Source organism: Lycium ferocissimum, chromosome 10 (assembly GCF_029784015.1).
Source record: "Lycium ferocissimum isolate CSIRO_LF1 chromosome 10, AGI_CSIRO_Lferr_CH_V1, whole genome shotgun sequence".
Classification (NCBI taxonomy): Eukaryota; Viridiplantae; Streptophyta; class Magnoliopsida; order Solanales; family Solanaceae; genus Lycium; species Lycium ferocissimum.
This window is the reverse complement of record NC_081351.1, coordinates 28,858,643-28,877,585: the sequence shown is the minus strand read 5'-3', so window position 1 is coordinate 28,877,585 and position 18,943 is coordinate 28,858,643. Positions and strand designations below refer to the sequence as shown.

The following is an 18,943-nucleotide window of genomic DNA, read 5'->3' as shown; positions in this document are numbered from 1 at the left end:
TCTATTTAAATTATGAACTTATTAAAATTTATTTTAAAAAAAGTATTTTGGTGCACAAAGTATCTCGTATTAGCACTGTTCGGAGAAGCGTCGCATCCCAAAAGGTGTGATCGATATAACTACCCTAACGTCTGACGTTGATCGCTTTCAAGCGGCCGAACTCGCGACCATATAAGTACACGATTCCACCAATATAGATTGGTGTTTAATATATTGGATGCCACTCTCATCTAATGTTCTATACGTGTGATTAGGGTCTGGTTGATGCAAAATTGCACCCGGAAAATTTCTTGGACACTTCCACCTAATGTGACTTCCTTTTCGTGGTTTGAGTTCCAGACTTATATTATTGATTGAGAATGAAGCTTTAATTACCAATCCACCATAATTGATTCTACATATAATCGTTGTGTAGATCTCCTATAACATTAGAGTCGTAAAGTATTTTTTGACATAATACATATATTGAATTATGACCTTAATTATGGTATCCCTTGAAATCTTCCAAGTGGGTATCACGCCCAACCCTAGTTTTAACAAAGGAGGTGATTATCACGCACTCGTTCTTGCTTGTCACATATCAATTTAATTCGAGAAATAATTCAATTACTATACTGAGAAATTAACTCCACCACACATGTTGCGGTTCTTTTTCTAATTTCTAACTTCTTATCTTTGTCTGCCAAGTTTCCTATTACTGTGTGAATCTTTTACTTTACCGTGTTACATACACTCCAAAATGACGCAAAAATAGTGCGATTCTGCCTGCAATCTGATTTGACGCTGCTCAGCTTTTATTATTCACGCTCTACCGATTGAATGATGCAATTTTGCAAATTCTCCTCTCTCTCTCTCTCTCTCTCTCTCTCTCTCTCTCTCTCTCTCTCTCTCTCTCTCTCTCTCTCGCGAATGTAATTGTATGTCACCTTCTCTCTGCAAACTCTGAAAACTCCATGCTTTTCCCCAAGCAATCTCTGAACCCTTTCTGTGATATACTCGATGTCCCGTCCCGTTACCCCACAACCTCCCCCCCCCAACCCCTCATCCTCTCTCTCTTAAAAAACGAAATTAGAATAATTTTTATGAGTTCAACTTTTAAAGATTTTTAATATTATATTTACGGAAAAGGCTTAAATATCATTATTTATCGGAAATCGCTTATTTATGTTTTCATCAATAGTTTACCATTTATGTATCGAACTATGAAAATGGCTCGTTTATTTAACTCATCAATAGTTTGACTCATTTATCTTTATCGTCATTACCAAAATGACTCATCCATGTCATTTTTGTCGGTTTTACAATATCATATATGATACGTGACCTCCAACTAGATGGTTGTGAGTGAGTTGGATTTTTTATTAATTTGGATTTAAAATTGGGCTGATTTAATTAAACGACATAAACCTTTAATTGGAGGTCACGTGTCATATCTGGTATTATAAAACCAACATTAATGAAAATGGCATGGATGAGTCATTTTGGTAACGGCGATGGCATATATGAGCCAAACTATTAATAAGTGACATAAATGAGTCATTTCCAATATTTCGATGGCATAAATGAGCCATTTCTGATAGTTCGATGGCATAAATGAGCCAAACTATTGATGAGTGGCATAAATGAGCCATTTCCGATAATTTGAGCCTTTCTGTTATATTTATTATGAGTTCAAACATTTATTACAATAATAACGTACCATATTCAGTGTAATTTCATAGGTGGGTTGAGGAGGGTAGAGTGTACGCAGAATTTATCTACTACCTTAAAAGGTAGAGAAGTTGTTTCCGGTAGCCTCGGCTCAAGAAAAAACATTAAAAAAAATATAGAAGTGAGATCATGACAAAAGATAAAGAAAGCATGAGAAAGCATTCTGGAGAAAAAAAAAAAAATAGTTACAACAAAATAATAAGAAGTCGAGTATAAGAAGCAACAAATTAAATACAAACATAAATCAAAGAACAAGAAACTACAAGAGTAAAACTACTGCCACTACTGGTGGTATGAAAGAGAAGCTAGGCAACGTACACCTACCTATTAACCTTCTACCTTAACACGCATCCTCCATAACCTCTTATCTAATGTCATGTCCTCGGTAAGATGTTGTATCATGTCCTGTCTGGTCATCTATCCCTAATACTTCTTCGGCCTATCTTTACTTATCCTAAATTCAGCAGAGCTAACCTCCGCATTGGGACATCTGTATGTCTCCTCTTCACATGTCCGAACCATCTCAGCTTCGCTTTCCTTATCTTGTCCTTTACAAAGACCACTCCCACCTCGTCTTGAATAGTTTTCTTTCTAATCTTATCTCTCTTAGTATGTACACACATGGAGTTCAAACATTTATTATTTATAAAATTTTAGCGGTTTTTATATAGATTGATGCTTCGGATGAAAAATGGTCTTCATTTCAATTTTTTTTTTTTAGTTTAATCGGAGTGTAATTTAAGAAAATTAAGAAATATTTTTGAATTGTGTAGCATTAAATTAAAGATCTGTGTAATGTATGAAAATTTTCTTAAATCTCGTGATCTTAAATATGTCACGTTGATAGTTAGAATTTAGAGTTAGACCCCACATTGTGGGATTTCATTGGGTATGTTGTTGTTGTTGTTGTACTAAATATAGAAAGTGGTGCTCTTTCAAAAATATAGTAATGCTTCCGTCTTAATTTATGTGAAATTATTTAACTGGACACGAAATTTAAGAGAAATTGACAGGCTTTTAAAATTTGTGGTTTAAATAAGTCATAATTTTTTTTACAGTTATAAATAATTTTATTAATGTAAAATGAAAAATTAATATTAAATTATTATTAAGTATAAATTCTTTTTTTTACTATAAGTATGATACCTAAATTGAAACGAAGAAACTATGAAGTACTGAATTGACATGAATTTGGTACTGCCTCTGCTCTCTTCCCATGTCTAATTTCTGTTATTTTCTTCGGTACTTGCTTATCTTTTTTACATACTATTAATTAATTAAGGCAATTGCGTTAGCAGTAATATTGCAGGGGCTCGCCAATTGAGAGTAGATAATTGCGTCATCTTGTGACTAAAAGATAAAAGAGAAAAGGACTAGGCATTGATATATTCAGCTCTTCGAAAATTTATTGCGGAGTACTGCCAATTGCTAAATCAAATGCCAATGCATCTTTTCCTTGCAATGATTGAGGGTTTTCATCCTGTTAAGATTTCTTAAAATATTTTATATTGGGGTTAAGTTAATTATTGAAACGGATTTAAAATTTATATTTTTTGTAATAATATTTAATTTACAATAATAATTGGATATATATTTACCATTAAATTTCATAATATATATAAAAAAAATTGGATAAAGCTAATTTGGATTCGCCCTTGTTGCATGCATTGCTGATAGTATCAATGTTAGTATTTCTAATGTCTCATCTACGTGGCATTATTTGACTTGGCAAAGAGTTACAAAAAATAAAAATTATTAAAATATTATGATCTAAAACAAGTCTTCAATATTTATGTGGCTATAAATCACTTCATAATAAAATAAATTAGTTTTAAATTAAGTTATTTTTAAATATAAAAATATGACATTGTTGTAACAAACTAAAAAGGAAAAAATATCATATAAATTGAGACACAAGAAATGACATTAATTAAGGTAGTCTAGTATAATAAGTTAAATTACACTAATAATATAAAAAGTTAATAACAGTATCTGTGTATATAACTTGAATTCTTTTATATTTTGTCCTAGTAGTCGTCGTTTTGAGTATGTTAGGAGCAACTCTTTTGGGTGTCATGGGAACAAGTTAACTTGACAAGCTTTGTACAAAGAGATCTGACGAAATTAAAAAAATTTCAAGCTCGGAAACGAACAATAGTCGATCTTCTTAGGATCATGTTCTATTATAAACAAATAAATCACCAAAAACAAAGAATATAATAAGCAAGTGCAACTCAAAGTGTACATGTACCAAGATATATATTGTTTTATTAAAAGAAGGGACTATTTTAAATATTTCCAGTTGAATTAATTTAATTTTCTATACAGACATATACATCAGCCTTCTTGCAAGTCAATTACAAGTAATTATTTAAAGTAAATGTGATTGCGTACTTTAATTTAAATTGTTGAAATTGATAATATTAAATTGGGCCTATAAAAATATGTTTCACTCTATATAGATATAAATTTAATTATTTGCAATTTTGTTTAGATAACCTAGTCAGAAGCAGATGCTATAAATGTAGAAACATGGAGATAATGGACCATTGGAGGTATCAGAAGGCTACCCCAGGTCATGATCATTTTATATGATAACTTGGGAAATGCAGCCATTAAAAGTTTTTGTCATTTTTAAAGGAGTGTTAAACAACGATAAAGTTATCTTTGTGTGTTTTATATATCATGAATTTAAATCGTGAATTAATATTCAGGCGACACAAATTTGAATCAATTAGGAATTTTTATGTGAATACCGACTACCATGAAATATTTTTTTTTAAGAAAGGAGACGGACAGTGAGAATTAAAACCTCACTTATTATTAGAAGCTTTCATCTTTATCTATAGACTATAAGTTTTGGTGATTTAATCAGTCAAAATTGTATTCTGGTTTCTCAAACATAATCTTCGAAGTGCTTGGTAATATTGGAAAGGTGGCCTTTAAATATAGCAAACATGTAATCAAACGACACATAAGTTTATATTCTTCTTGCTTTTTATGACATAAATGGTCTATAAGATCCTTAATTCGGGATGCTTGGACTAAATTGTGAGGGGCAAAAGATTTACCTACTTCCTTATTTGTTTATTTACTTTTCTTAGGAAGAATACATAATTATCTCCCCTAAACTAGTTTCAACTTTCAAGTGGTATTAATAGCACCTTTTCAACTCATTTAGTACTCAGGTGTTTTGCACACAAAAAAAAGTGCATGACCAGGTACAATACATTATCCGGGTTATAGTCCTAGTTTTAATTCCAGCATAATAATCCTCGAATATCCTGATTTCAATCAAACGGTCCTAAAAAATGTAATATTGCATAATAGTCAATTTATATCACAAATATACATGTACTACTCCACACGTTTTACATTAAAGGCAACATTATCTTTAAATCTGAGCCAAAATTATGTTCACTTATTAATATGACATCCAGTTTTATCCCTTTTCTTGCATCTTTTACTTATTTTCAACAACTAAAGGACCACATATTTATGTGGACACCCATGTTCACTGAGCAAATATGGATTTCTTTTTTTTTGTTTTTTGTTCTTGAAAGTTTTCTAATCTGTATGCAAAGTCAAAATGTAACAAAGACTTAAATGCTAACAACAGGAAACTAATTCCTTTGATGGAAAGCAAACTAACTATTATAATGGAAGTTTACACGATTAAACTAAAGCAGTAAAAAAATAATAGAGAAATGGTAAAAAAGGATAGCAGGGGCCAGGGAGATGAGAGTATACATACACTCGAGAATGGATGAAAGGAGAAATGACTCTTGACTCAGTAGTTCTTCGACACGTGTACCTCAACTAGGGCCAGTGATAATCAAATGACCTTGAGCTGGGTTGGTTGTTTAATCATTTGACCCAGCGTAAACCATTCACAGGCCCATGTGTCTCATTTAGGCCTGACCCATTCACGTCCAAAACAAGAACGCTAATTTGATGGAGATCAACATATATCAATTTCTATCTATTATACTTGATTTTAAAACTTATTCAAATTTAATATTTACATTAATCTAACGAATACATGATACTTATCTTTGAATTTTATCACCAAACTTTACTTAATTAATACATATTCTTATTTTTATTTATGGTGTAGTTATTATAGATTAATATAATTTATGTAAATATTGAATGATTTTTTATCATAAAGGTTATCGTCAAGAAAGGAAAAATATATAATAAGTGACAATCCCCGAGATTATAAAGCCAAAAGAAATACTTCTACTTAGCGAACAATCCATAAAGTGAGAAAATTGACCCCGTTTGACGATAAAATTTTATGCTTGCTCACCAAGTATTTTTTTTTTTTTATTATCTATTTATTTGCTTGCACACCAAGTATATGTAATCAAGTAATACCCAAACATATTATAACACTTCACTTATTAATTTAAATTTATTTATATTCGCCTTCCTTATTTTTGTTTTGTTTAAATCTGTTTTATTCCTAAATTTTACCCGTTTAAGAGTGATCTAATTCGAGATGCATTATTAATTATAATTATGAAAAAGAAAAAGAATGAAGATATTTAGACTTTAACTGACGGTAAATCTGTTTGGAGTTAACCGCCACAAGTGGGATATTAGGGTTTCTAATGACCGTTTTTAGTATATATATTACGTACTTACATGTAATTTAACTGCTAGTAGAGAAAGAAAAGAATAAAACAGAGAGGTTTATAGAGGAGGATGGCAATGGCGATTGCCATGGAGACAGATGAAGAACAAGAAGAAGAAGAGATGATAGAACTTGGGAATTTATCCAATTATGTAGTTGAATCAATTTTCTCTAAAATTCCTTTGAAATCTCTTGTCCAATTAAAGACTGTCTCCAAAACTTGGCGAAATTCAATCACAAATATCCGCCATTGTTACCCTCCTACAACTTCTACTGGTCTTGTATTCTTTCTTAAACACAAAACTCATCAAGAATCAATCTGTATGAAGTTACATGACCAAACTCAGAAAAATATACCTCAGTTTTGTACTCTTTATTCTTCTTGCACACATAAATTCCCTTATTTGATTGATTCTTGTAATGGGGTTCTTCTTTATGCTTCACATAACAATGGGTTTTGGACATACTCTGTTTCTTCCCCTGTTCTTGATCAGTATGTTAATCTTCCTATTTCTCATCATATTTCAAGACCTGCTTGTTCAAGTCTTGTTTTTGATGGGTGGCATGAATTTCAAGTGATATGTTTCTTTTGGGAAGAAGTGGATTTAGTTTCTCAAATGATGAATTGTATGATTTTTTCATCAGAATTATGGAGTTGGAGAGAAACACAAATGAGAATTTTGAATTCTGAGCTTCTTCTTCAAGATGGATTTGTTCGAGGACAATGCTACAACCCAAGTGTTTTATCAAGGGAAAAATTGTATTGGATATGGAGTTTATGTTTGTTAGTATATGAGACTGATGGAGAGTTCTTTACACTATTTCCATTGCCAAAAAACCATTGCAGAAAATCAAGCAAAGGTGTTTACTCTCAGCTTTTATGGGAATCAGAAGGACTTATACAATTTTGTGATCCTGTTAATAATGGATTCTTCATATGGACTTTCAGAGGAAATAACATCGACTTCAATTCAGCATGGAGGTTTGATCATTTTGTAAGATTAGAGTATATGATGAATGATCAAGATTTGAGATTGAAAATGGGATATTCAATAAGGCCATGTGCATTCAATAAAGATTTGCAGGTATTATATCTGCATGTGTTGCCATATACTATAGTTTCATACAGTTTTGAGACTAGAGAATTGGTACAAGTTTGGTCCTATTGCCAAGGAGGTGCAGAGGACTGTTGGATCTGCAAGATTCATCCTTTTTTATTTTCATCTGTTGATTTGCTTGCCTTTAACAAATTGAGGCCAGTTGCTTAGTTACTTGACAATGTACAAGACAATTAGGAGGAACAGTAAATAGCAATTTTTTTTTGTTCTTTACATTCATATACATTGAGACACAAAAATAGTTCCTATATGTAAAGGTACTTCATGTAATGCTATAATTGTTTTTCTGTTCTTTTTTGGTCATAATCCAGATTCCACTCATATGGATTGTGACTATTTTGATTTAAACTTTGTTACTGTAAGTTAATTCCCTCTAGGGTCGGTTCTATTGATCAATGAGTAAAAAATATTAGGTAGTTTTTTCTATATGTTTAAGTCTTGCTGATAGAGTTTTTGATACCTATAGTAGTAGAAGGTAAATGGTACTTGGTGGAATAGTCATTAAATTAACTTTGACACCACCTTCATAAAAAGAAGTTAGGTGTACATGTTCACTATAGCTATATCTTTTCAAACATAGTCATTAGTACTTTCGGAGCTCTATATTGAGACGTCAGATAAACAACATGAAGTTAGTGCTTAATTCAATGCAAGAACATAGGGTAGTTGTGGCGGCTAAATGTGCCATTTCTCAATAATTGCCTTCAAATGAAAAATAAATATAAGAGACTAATCCAACAGAATCTAAGCATCAAAGATTTAAGTTGTTGATTCCTTTAAAATAACTAAACAAAATATGCTATTTATTCTTTTCCAAAATATTTACAGAAATGTATGCTCTCTCTATTCTAATTTATACAACCTCCCCTTAATATATAAACATTTAAAATTGTTTGGCTGTCCACTATTGACGTTATTTTAAATGGCTTTCACAAAATTCATGAGTTCAAATTTATTACTGTTCAAAATTTAAACTCTAATTTGTATAATTTGAACTCTAAATGGTCAAATTTACCATCCATTAATAATTTGACTTATAGATTTGTCCATGTTGACTAACGACATAAGCATTTCAATAAGTGAGACTTTTTTACAAGGGCTAATTGTCAAATTCGACAATTTCACATAGTTTAACCGGTAAAATTAATCCTTTTTTTCCTTATAAGAAAAGACCACATATACATTGAGTCAAATAAAATCAAATTTAGCCCATCGTGGCAACAACAAAGTTATAGATTTGAGTATTTGACTATAACTACTCATGGAGAGCATATTTGGACCATTCGTTGTTTATTTACTACTTTTTTTAACACTAGCGGATATCACCTGGTTCAAGTAGTCATCATCACGCTGGGGATGTAGCTCAGATGGTAGAGCGCTCGCTTAGCATGCGAGAGGTACGGGGATCGATACCCCGCATCTCCATCTTTTCCTTTTTTTCCAACTCCCTTTCTTTCGTTTCGTCACTTATTAGTTGGTGTGGTTCCCTCCTGATTTTAGGGTTGAAAAGGTAATTTTGGACTACTTTCTCCTGTTTTATTCATGTAAAATGTTGTTATTTTTGTTTTTAGATGTAAATATTTGGATTCTCAAAATCAAAACTTGATTATATATTACCACCACTGCAGTTTTGTCGTCCCTGTTGTTGGCAATTGCAACAAAATGTGGTTCAACTTCAAGACATGATTTTTGAAGAAATTTTATTCGAATATATAATGTTGGTTTTCCATCCAGTGTTTGGTACTCACTTTGGGCTTCAGAAAGTCCCACTTGGAGTTAAAGGGCTCCTCAGCAAAGACAACCCATTCCAGGCTCGAACTCGAGACCCATGATAACTTAAACTTATATTTATACTGAGAGTTTATAATATATAAACTTATATTTATACTGAGAGTTTGGATTGACATTAGGAAAAGGAAGAAGAAAATACTAAGAGAATTCCTTTAATTTTCTTATTAAGTTGTTGCTTGATGCCCATTAGAGAGAAATGTTTAAAGCATTTGTTTGTTAAACAAGTTCCGTTATCGTCCAGCGGTTAGGATATCTGGCTTTCACCCAGGAGACCCGGGTTCGATTCCCGGTAACGGAAATTCTTTTTTGTATCTTGCTAATTTTCTGTCTATTTTCTTATAATCTTGCGTCGGATACCTTTCTTTTGAGCTGAGGTACACTGGGTATTTGTTGTTTGCTTGTTAAAGGTAACCTGGTCAACAAAAGAGATCATTGCTGATGCCGTTAGTGACCATTACTTTAACCTTTTTCATTTTGCGAGTTGGACTTTAGGGGCCAGGCAAACTCTACATGAAACCGAAACTGATATGTGCAAGTTTCCACAACTCGCAAGATTTGAAGCTAGAAAAACAGATGATTTGAGAATTGCGATCAGACTATGAAGCGTGTATTTTTAGTTGATTTTAGGAACAGATTACACTAAGATAGAAGTGAGGTAGACATTACATCTATATATTATGCGTTTGAGAAACATTACATAGTAAGACAGATGGATACAGATGGACAATAATAGTCTTACATTTTGCTTTCTTTAAAAACTCAGACATGAATTCACAATTTATGCTTTTACATTAGGCATATAATGGAGAACTTGTGATGTTATTGAGCATGGCTGCAACCTTGTTCTCACTGTAGCTTCAGGTTCTTCAGAAGCCTGTTCAATAAAATATAGGCATGTAAAGAAGTGATAAAGGATGAGGAAATATGCATTACTTATTCGTTTAAGAAACTAATACTATTTATTTATTTAAGAATTTTTTTTACATGCAGCCAACTTAATCAGAGATGTATAGCTAGCCTCTAAGTCTTCTTTTTGCTTATCTTATTAGAACCACATATGAATCAAAAGAAGGTTGTATATTCACAAGATAACTCCTTGTTAGAAGAACTGTATTATTCAGTGGCAGCATATTCACAACTAACAAGATAGCCTGCTTGTGAGAATTGTAGATATTAATTCTAAATTTTCAACATTCTTGAGCTCGGTTGAGTGAGGACGAATTAGCTTTGGTTAAGCTAAAGGTGAATGTATAGATCAGTCTTTTTGTGTATAGGTGCCTGAATTAATCATCTTCAGTCTGGGAGGCGAGATTAACTTTTGAAAATAAAAAAAGAATAAAAAATTAAAACACCGACTTAGAACTTGCTGAAACTGATGGTATTTCTTTCAAGTTTAGGTGCTGCTGAAATTGTGTTCTTGATAACTGGTTTGGGATTGCTGAAGGGTTATTGAGGAACGTGTGGAGCTCATAAAATATTTGCTGCATCATGTGATTATACTTATCAATGCAAGAAACAATTGTTAAACAATAGTGTAATATTATATAATGAGGTGGTAGGGGATCAAGGTATAGCACTTACGCATATTAACTAAAACAAGTAGGATTAGATTCATTATTCAGAAGCTTAAATAGGTAATGGTGCAGACATTTATAAATTATCCTCTTGCAGAAAGTTGAAACTTTAAGCATTTATTCTTTAGAATATAGGTGTCAACTTTTTCCTGTATATATTAACAAAGAGTGTGACTGGTCTTTGACTTAAAGTTACTAAAAATGGATTATCTAGGTGGTAAAAAACAGTACCAGAAATAGGAAAATGACAACATATGGGAATCTATGCTGGGTATCAATCATACGGAGTGGTACATACTTTGGTTCATGGGATAGGAAGTTAAAAATACAGAACGTATCATTGACTTGTAAATGGATGAAAATATTAGTTTGTGTGGAGAGTAGAGATTTGCGATACCTGCTCTTGCTCTCAGCGGCTTTGTAATTGGGTAAAGGTACTTGGCCATTTTCAATTTGCATGATATCCTTCACAAGCAGCTCATAATGCCTCCTCACTTCCTCTGCTGATTTTCCACCTACACACCTGGCAATGTTATGCCAGCGATCAGGAGTGTCCCTGTCATATGAAGCCAAAGCCTCTTCGAACTTCTTGTTTTGCCTTGCAGTCCAAGAGGCCATTAAAGATTAGTACTCGGTCGATTAATTTGGCTAGAGTGATGTGAGTCACAAAAGCCAAGTGCTCAAGTGAATGTTATGGGCAAGATAATGCTAAGCTATCTTTGTTAGCTCCTTATAAGCTGGAGAAAAAGGTGCTGGGTTGTAGCAAGTTGGCGAATATTTTTTCGTTTTCTTTTAGGGGAGGTACAATACAATACATGATCCTTGAAGTATTGCTAATGGGAATAGGTGGAGGGAGAATAAGAAAATAGTATTTGTGACCAGACATTTGATTGCTTTTTTTGAAAAGTAATATCATCAACAAGTGGATCAGATAGGAAATTCACCCAGCTGGAGGAGATTAGATCCCCTAGTTCCAATTCTGTGGCCTAAGATAGACGCGCCAATGCTATAGTATTTTGGACCGAAAAACAATTATCAAGATATTTATACATCTTCTAGGTTGGACAATGTTGCTTAAATTCTGCGTCAATTGGAAAACCATTTGTCACCCTTCAATTGTTACTGCCGGTCATTTTTTTGACAATGTCCGCATTGACCTAAGCAATGCTGATCTTTATGTTTTGATGGTAACTAATTATGAACAAAGTGAAAAAAAAACTAAGTACTTAATGTTGTTCATCAGCTCAATTTCAATTGTTCTTTAAGTTTTATCATCTTACATTTGGATGGTTATAACTGTTAGGTTGCCTATAGCTGTATCAAATTATGATTCCGAGTTGCAAGTTGGAACAGGCAAATAACTGCTGCTTATGTTTTAATTTTGAATTTTCTCTATAAGTGGAGCCACCCTGTGCATATTCTATTACCGTGTCATCAGAATTTCCCTGCTTTTGTTTTTCAAGATAAGGTGTAGGTACCATCGGGGTCATCATGGTGTAAATTAAAACCCAGGTGTCTGTCTCTTTTTAACCATTATTGCGGTGTTGTTATTTGTTGTAACTAATAAGGAACTATTGAAATCAACTAGCACAAAACTGACTAGTATTTAAAACTCTTTTCAAAACCAGTATCAACCACCCATTTGTCCATATAGACGGGCCATATTTGATTCAGCATTAACCAGTCAGCCATCTTGATTTGCAGAATAATTTCTGCATTTATGCAAGTTGACATTCCAGAAAAATTTCTGCATTTATGCGGTCTCTTGGAGAAGCAGGACCAGCATTTTCAAGATGTTTGCTTATTCTGTTTCTTGCTATGTTAGTTTTTGCCTCGTGCTTAAAAGGAGAAAATGAACTTTTACTTTCTCCACAACGTTTTTTCCAGTTTATATCATATCGAGAAGTTTGTCATTTTGAGATGAACTAACTTTTGAGTGAAGAGTTGTAGTTCTGAAAGCCTCTAAAAATTACCAAAAGGGGGAAATTGTCCCTTTTAGATCACTTGCTTTGACACCTGAGATACTGGCTGTCCACATGGATGAGATGGAGGGACACCATTTGTCAAATCTGAATAGTTTATATTCTGGCAAAAGAAACTACATTATACAAGTATCTGATATTTAAGAATCCCTTTTTTTTCCTATATAATACCTTCTACATGGGTGCATCCAAGGTACAGTTGGTCTCCACCCTTTTCCCACTAGAAACTGAGTTCTTTGGCTCACCGGTCTTCTTTCCCTATGATTGATAATCATGGTTAACTTTTTATCTGAAACCACGATGTGGGAATGTGAAGTCAGAGACTGTCATGTTTCAGAAACTCCCTTAAAGAAAAGGAAATAATTATAAATTGGAGTATAATAATTACAATACCATAATAATTATGAGGCAAAGCATGTTTCCCCTTCACTCCCGCTGTTCTCCTTTTCGAATGCTTTGAAATGTGTTTACTTGAGCCGAGAGTCTCTCGGAAACAGCCTCTCTACCTCCCAAGGTAGGGGAAGGTCTCCACACACACTACCTTCCTCAGACCCCATTTGTGGGATAACACTGGGTATGTTGTTGTTGTTGCTTTGTTATCTCCTATATGGTAAAAATGGCTGAAGCCTCCTTTAGTTTTGAAAACCATGTGTTTCTGCCTACAAATCTCATGGCATTCATTTCTGTGTTTAAAAAAAATCTATGTAATAGAACGCATAGTTAGCAACTTATCACGGGTTTCTCAATCTAAAAGTAGTATGACAATAAGGTTTGATAAGCTTATTCATAATAATTATAAATTTATCTAAGTTCCGTTGCAATTTTGTTTTCTGATGTCTCAAGTTAATGTGGTTATTTGCATTTTGTTTCAAAATAAGTAATCCAAAAAATTATCTGCTTAATTGCAAATTGTTTCGGAAAATCATATTTAACTATAATGTTTACAGGTAAACAAAAATTACTTTGACATATCTCGATATATTGTTCAGTTTCTGTTAGTATGAGTAGCAAGATATTGCTAAACCTGAACTAGTTGCATACATACATCTCAATTAAACATACTTCTATTCTTATTTAGAATAATGAAGCAAGACATACTTACTATGGAAAATTGTTACACGTTTTCATCAATGTCTGAACCTGCAATGAAGTAGAAATTTGTTTCAATTATCTGGTAGAAAGTATGTTTAACAGTCAAGATGAAACAAATCTGGCACATCTCTTGTCCAAGAGAAAAGTCTGATCAAACACAGATGATATCAGTGACTTCTCAAAAAATCAGAGAAGCTGAGATTACAGCGATTAACAGTTGATCAGTCGCATGCTAGTAAAAGCTTGAAGAGTACACTAAGGATGGAATCTTTGGATATGCCACAAGTTAAAGAGAATTTAGACAAGTATATGCTGTTGAAAAGATCTATAGTGTTTGAATCAACATAGATATTTTGCCACAAATAGAATAAGCAGTTGGTTTTCCTTCTTTTCTTTCCTGTTCCTTTTATCTTTATCTTTTCATGGGTGATGAAATGTTCCAAATGATAAAAAGATAGATGCATTAGAAGTATCTTCTAATCTGATGTTCAGAAGTAAAAGACAAGAGACCTTAGGTTAATGCAAGATTAGTGGTCACTTTATATTCTGGATTTCTTCTGTTCTGAGTCAAGTGTGGGGGCTTGTGTGTAATCTTGTCGAAGATTAGAACATTTTGCCTTTCGAAGGAGAGATTTTTTAACAGTAATATGCTGAGCACTTACATACTTTTGATCAGAATGGAATTTTCTTGCCTTATTTTGCTTTTTTAAGGACTGATAAGCAATTGGCTGTTAATGCAAAGAGGAAATTGAGATATGCAGAAGAATCAGCATGTCTTTTTGAGGAATGTTTAATAGTTTTTTACTAGTATATTATTGGATTCTGGGGTTCAGTGGTTTGAAATAAAAGAATACTTCGTAAGAGATCCTCCATAGCAAAATCATTGAAATTCTTGCTCTATTTGATGACCTTACCTTGGTTTGTGAATTTGATACTAAAATATGCTTAGGTTGGTGGTCATAAACCATTAGTGGCTCCCATAAGTAGGTTTATGTACTAATTATGCGAGGATTATAAATGTACAACTATTTGTGGTGAATAATACTGTTGGATGTTATGCAGAGGCAGATTCAGAATTTGAACTTTATAGCTTCGAGTTTGCACTTCTAATTCACTGGGCAAATCAACATACATTATCTGTTATCTGTATTTATCTGGTGAATTTTCTAACATATTCAAGAATCGAGTAAAAACTACTAGTTCGGATGAACCAAGTAGTTAACCAAGTACCCACCCCTAATGTTTTAAAGGACATTTTCATCACTAAATACTTTTTACCATATCTATTATTAATACACATATCTTTATTCTAATTCAATCCCGCTTAAATAATAGGATTACATAGATTCTCTCATAAGTTTAATAGTGTCAACCGAACACTACATTACTCATTTGGAAATTATTCTCACAATCAATCACTCTATTAGTTTTATGGAGACTATCCCTTTATGTAAGCAATCAAATATTGTATTAGATTATGTGTGATTTTGTATCAAAATTTGTTTTGCTAATGCGGCGATGTTTTGTTTATAATTATAGATTACCTGGAATATGTTTCAATTTCTTTTTGGATAGGCCTGATACCGACTACTCCGGTGTTGTCTTTGAAAATCGTTGTTACTCTCCGTAAAATCAAAAAGATTGTCTCTTTTGACTTGGCACAAAGTTTAAGAAATAAAGAAAAACTTTTGAAATATGTGGTCCAAAACAAGCTCGAGATATTTGTGTGGTACGTAAATCATCTCATAAAGTTAAATGGTTTAAATATAGAAAGGGGATAATCTTTTTTATGACTATAAAGGAAAGGAGGACAATCTTTTTGGGACAGAGGGAGTACTAAAATGAGTACCTTTTTTCTCTTTTACTTTAGGGAAGGATCTTTTGAATTATTATATTTTGAATCAGTAATTTTGAGATCAAACCACAGAGATTAAATGATTTATTATTCTCAAAATCGATCGAATTATCCTCGTTAAGGAAGAAAAAAAAATGAAGGATAAACTTGACTTATTTCATTGTAATTAGAGTTATACAAGTGCTAATGTTTTGAATTTATGTAAAAAGGAAATTCCAAACTTACTCCTCAAAATATTAAACGTGGAACTTCAAATATTAAACGTGAAACCTTCAAAGTTCCTTGCTGCCTAGGTTGAAAATATTTCCTAGAAAAACTACTCAATTAAAGATGAAAACTTTGTCAAATACAGTCAAACCTCTCTATAATTGCTATTCGTTATAACAGCATTTCACTATAACGGCCTGATTTTCCCTGGAACCGATTTTTCATGTTATATTTTACTTCTCTATAACAGCATTCTGCTTATAACAGCAATGGCATCCATTATAGCGGTACACACTTTGTAAAATTACCTCTCTATAACAGCCATACTCAAATAGCGTGCAATAATATTTTGTAAGAAATATATTATGTGACAACAAAAGTGTCGATGAAGAGCCTCAACCTACAGAAACTTGGAGATAGAAGAGTCAATTGTTAAGCATTTAAATATCCTTCAAGGGAAAGCTATTGAATTTCCTTTTACTGAAAGTTTGGACAAAATTCTTCGTCAGTTTAAGCGTTATATTATCACTAAGAGACTAGAATTTACGAAACAGCCTACAATTGTAGAGTTCTTACCTCAAACTTGAAATATTTAAATTCTCAATTAATTTATAATGCATATGCTCCATAGATTTTAATTCTTTATCTGCGTGGTACAACTAGTTATGGATTTAGTACTAATTTATTAGTCTTTTCAATTTTTGATTTATGAGATATGAAAATCAATTGAGATTTTAAAATTTACAAGTATATTGTTTTCGTTTATAACATAAAAAGTATAAAAAGATACTTGTTTGCGTACTTTTGTTTATAACAGCTAAATGAGATCTAATTATCGAATGCCAGTATACATGCATAACGGCACCTCACTGTAGCAGCCATGAAATTTTCGGACAAACGCTGCCACTATAGAGAAGTTTGACTGTATTCGTCTTTTCTATTTTACGGTTTTATTGCTTGAAAAACTGGGAAGATTGACATTTCTTTCAAGTACTAGATGTCATTGGCCCGTGCCACCACGGGCCCAACATTTTATGTTGTATGTTACCTCGGGCAATTCGCAAGAATGCCCTTATTTTGGGTGTCTTTAATTTTTACCTATTAAATTGGTGGTCTTTAATTTTTGCCCTTTGTTAGAACCTCTTGGTTTTGGGTTCCAACCCCCAGTCAGTCCCAAAAAAAAAAAAAAAAAGTCGCTAGGCACAGTTTTGCATGCTCCAGGCAGAGTTTTGGGCAAAATCTGCCTTAAGGCATAATTTTGCCTTCAAAAATCTGCCTTAAGGCATAATTTTGCCTTCAAAATTCTGCCTTAAAAATCTTAAACATTACCTGAGTGTTCTTAATAATGTGTCTATTCTCATCCCTCAGCCTATGGAAGCAAACGAGATCAAAAGTTACTCATACAAAAATTACCTAAAGTAAGTCCAAATTGGAGAAGAACACTATCAAAATGATCACATATCTGCACAACATTTGCCCCAGCATCAGAGTTTCAAACTCTATCTTAAGGTAGAGTTTTGAAGGCAAAATTCTGCCTTGCGAATCCAAACCCCTGCCTTGTGATTTTTTTTTTTTTACTGAGCTAGGGTTCGAACCCAGAACCTCGGGATATTAGGCGAAGGGCAAAAATTAAAGACAACCAATTTGAGGGGCAAAAGTGAAAGAACACCCCAAAAGAAGGCCAATCCGCACAAAGAAATGTATTACCTTCAGTTAAAAAAGAATATGTCTTTAACTCTATCGCATTCATTAAGAAACAAGTCAATAACATTAATTTAAAGGTATTTGGTTAAGTTATTCTATAGCTTTCTTAATAAATGCAAATTTGCTTGGAAAGACAATTTTTAAAAATCGTATATCTTGCATCGGTTATGAGTACTGTTTTTATGTGTAAAATCCCGTTTTGGGACCGAATGGACCATCCTAAGTAGTATTAAAACAAACAAAAAAAGTTTTGTTTACTAAACAATTAAAACAAAATAGAATAAAGAGATTTTTATAGAATAATAATTGATTTTCATCTTCATCAAAAATGTTACATTAGTTGTATCTAGTGAGTATTAGTTCTATTGTAGAAACTCGAAGTTATAAATCCACGTTCCATGCTCCAAATTAAATAATTAACTCATCTTTATACTAAGCATATTACCTTTCAAATACTATCATAGTTTTCTTCATGAGCGGAGCACAGGGGGTTGTTATACCCTATTTTAACCGGAGTCAAAATAGTTTATAACATCCCGGTAATTTCGGGGTTAATTAAAGTTAGGGAGTCGCCACCTAATTATTATGGTGAATTAGGGCACCTAAGGTTAATAAAGTAATTACCTAAAGTTGATTTTATTTTAAAGTCTACGAAACCAAAAAAAATTCTAGGTAAGGGTTCAACTAACTTAGAGGAAAGGTATTAGGCATCCTCTAAATTCCATTAATAATGGTTAATCCGACCGGACTCAAATTTAATTAGGCTAAGTGTAAGTATAATATTATAGAAAAGAAAATAGCTCTGCAAGTATTACTAAAGTTATAGATAGGTATATAAGAATGCTATTTAAAATAGGACTTGTAGAGAATAACAATTTGTATAAAAGAATACTTCCAACGCTATTTTAAAAATACGACTTATAAATGTTGTTAAAGCTTTAAACGAAAGTATAATAGTGCCGTTTAAAATAACACTTGTAGAGGAGATTTAGCAAGCAGGAACTTTAGATAAAAATCATATTATATGAATATTGCGATGTAGAAAAACCTAGACTCATTTAGAAATATGATGAGAAGAGCATGAATCTCTTTCTCTTTTTATCACTTTTATTTAGCATTATTTGGCTAAGAAAAAAATACGTACAATTGGATGAAGCTTAAGAGAATGTTTATCGAATATACTTAAGTTTATATTTGCGTATTAATGATGTTTTGAAATTTCTAAAATAGTAAGAGTGAATCATGATTCTTTTAACTCAAAATATATAGTC

At 32.5% G+C, this 18,943-nt stretch overlaps 2 protein-coding genes and 2 non-coding genes across 4 annotated transcripts in view; 2 read left to right on the top strand and 2 right to left on the bottom strand.

Moving 5' to 3' along the window:
• LOC132033220 (uncharacterized) overlaps window positions 1-18,943 on the bottom strand; it is a 77,187-nt gene that overhangs the window by 45,530 nt on the left and 12,714 nt on the right. The gene's annotated exons all lie outside the window — the stretch shown is intronic.
• TRNAA-AGC (transfer RNA alanine (anticodon AGC)) lies at window positions 8,820-8,892 on the top strand. Its single transcript has one exon. It is a non-coding gene; the product is annotated as a tRNA-Ala (tRNA).
• Window positions 9,485-9,556, top strand: TRNAE-UUC (transfer RNA glutamic acid (anticodon UUC)). The gene has a single exon. It is a non-coding gene; the product is annotated as a tRNA-Glu (tRNA).
• Window positions 9,899-11,572, bottom strand: LOC132035292 (protein RADIALIS-like 6). Its single transcript, XM_059425567.1, has 2 exons — window positions 11,230-11,572; window positions 9,899-10,132 (listed from the first exon to the last, which is right to left on the bottom strand). Exons 1-2 carry the CDS (start codon window positions 11,448-11,450, stop codon window positions 10,105-10,107), a joined length of 249 nt encoding a protein of 82 aa, XP_059281550.1. The 5' UTR covers window positions 11,451-11,572; the 3' UTR covers window positions 9,899-10,104.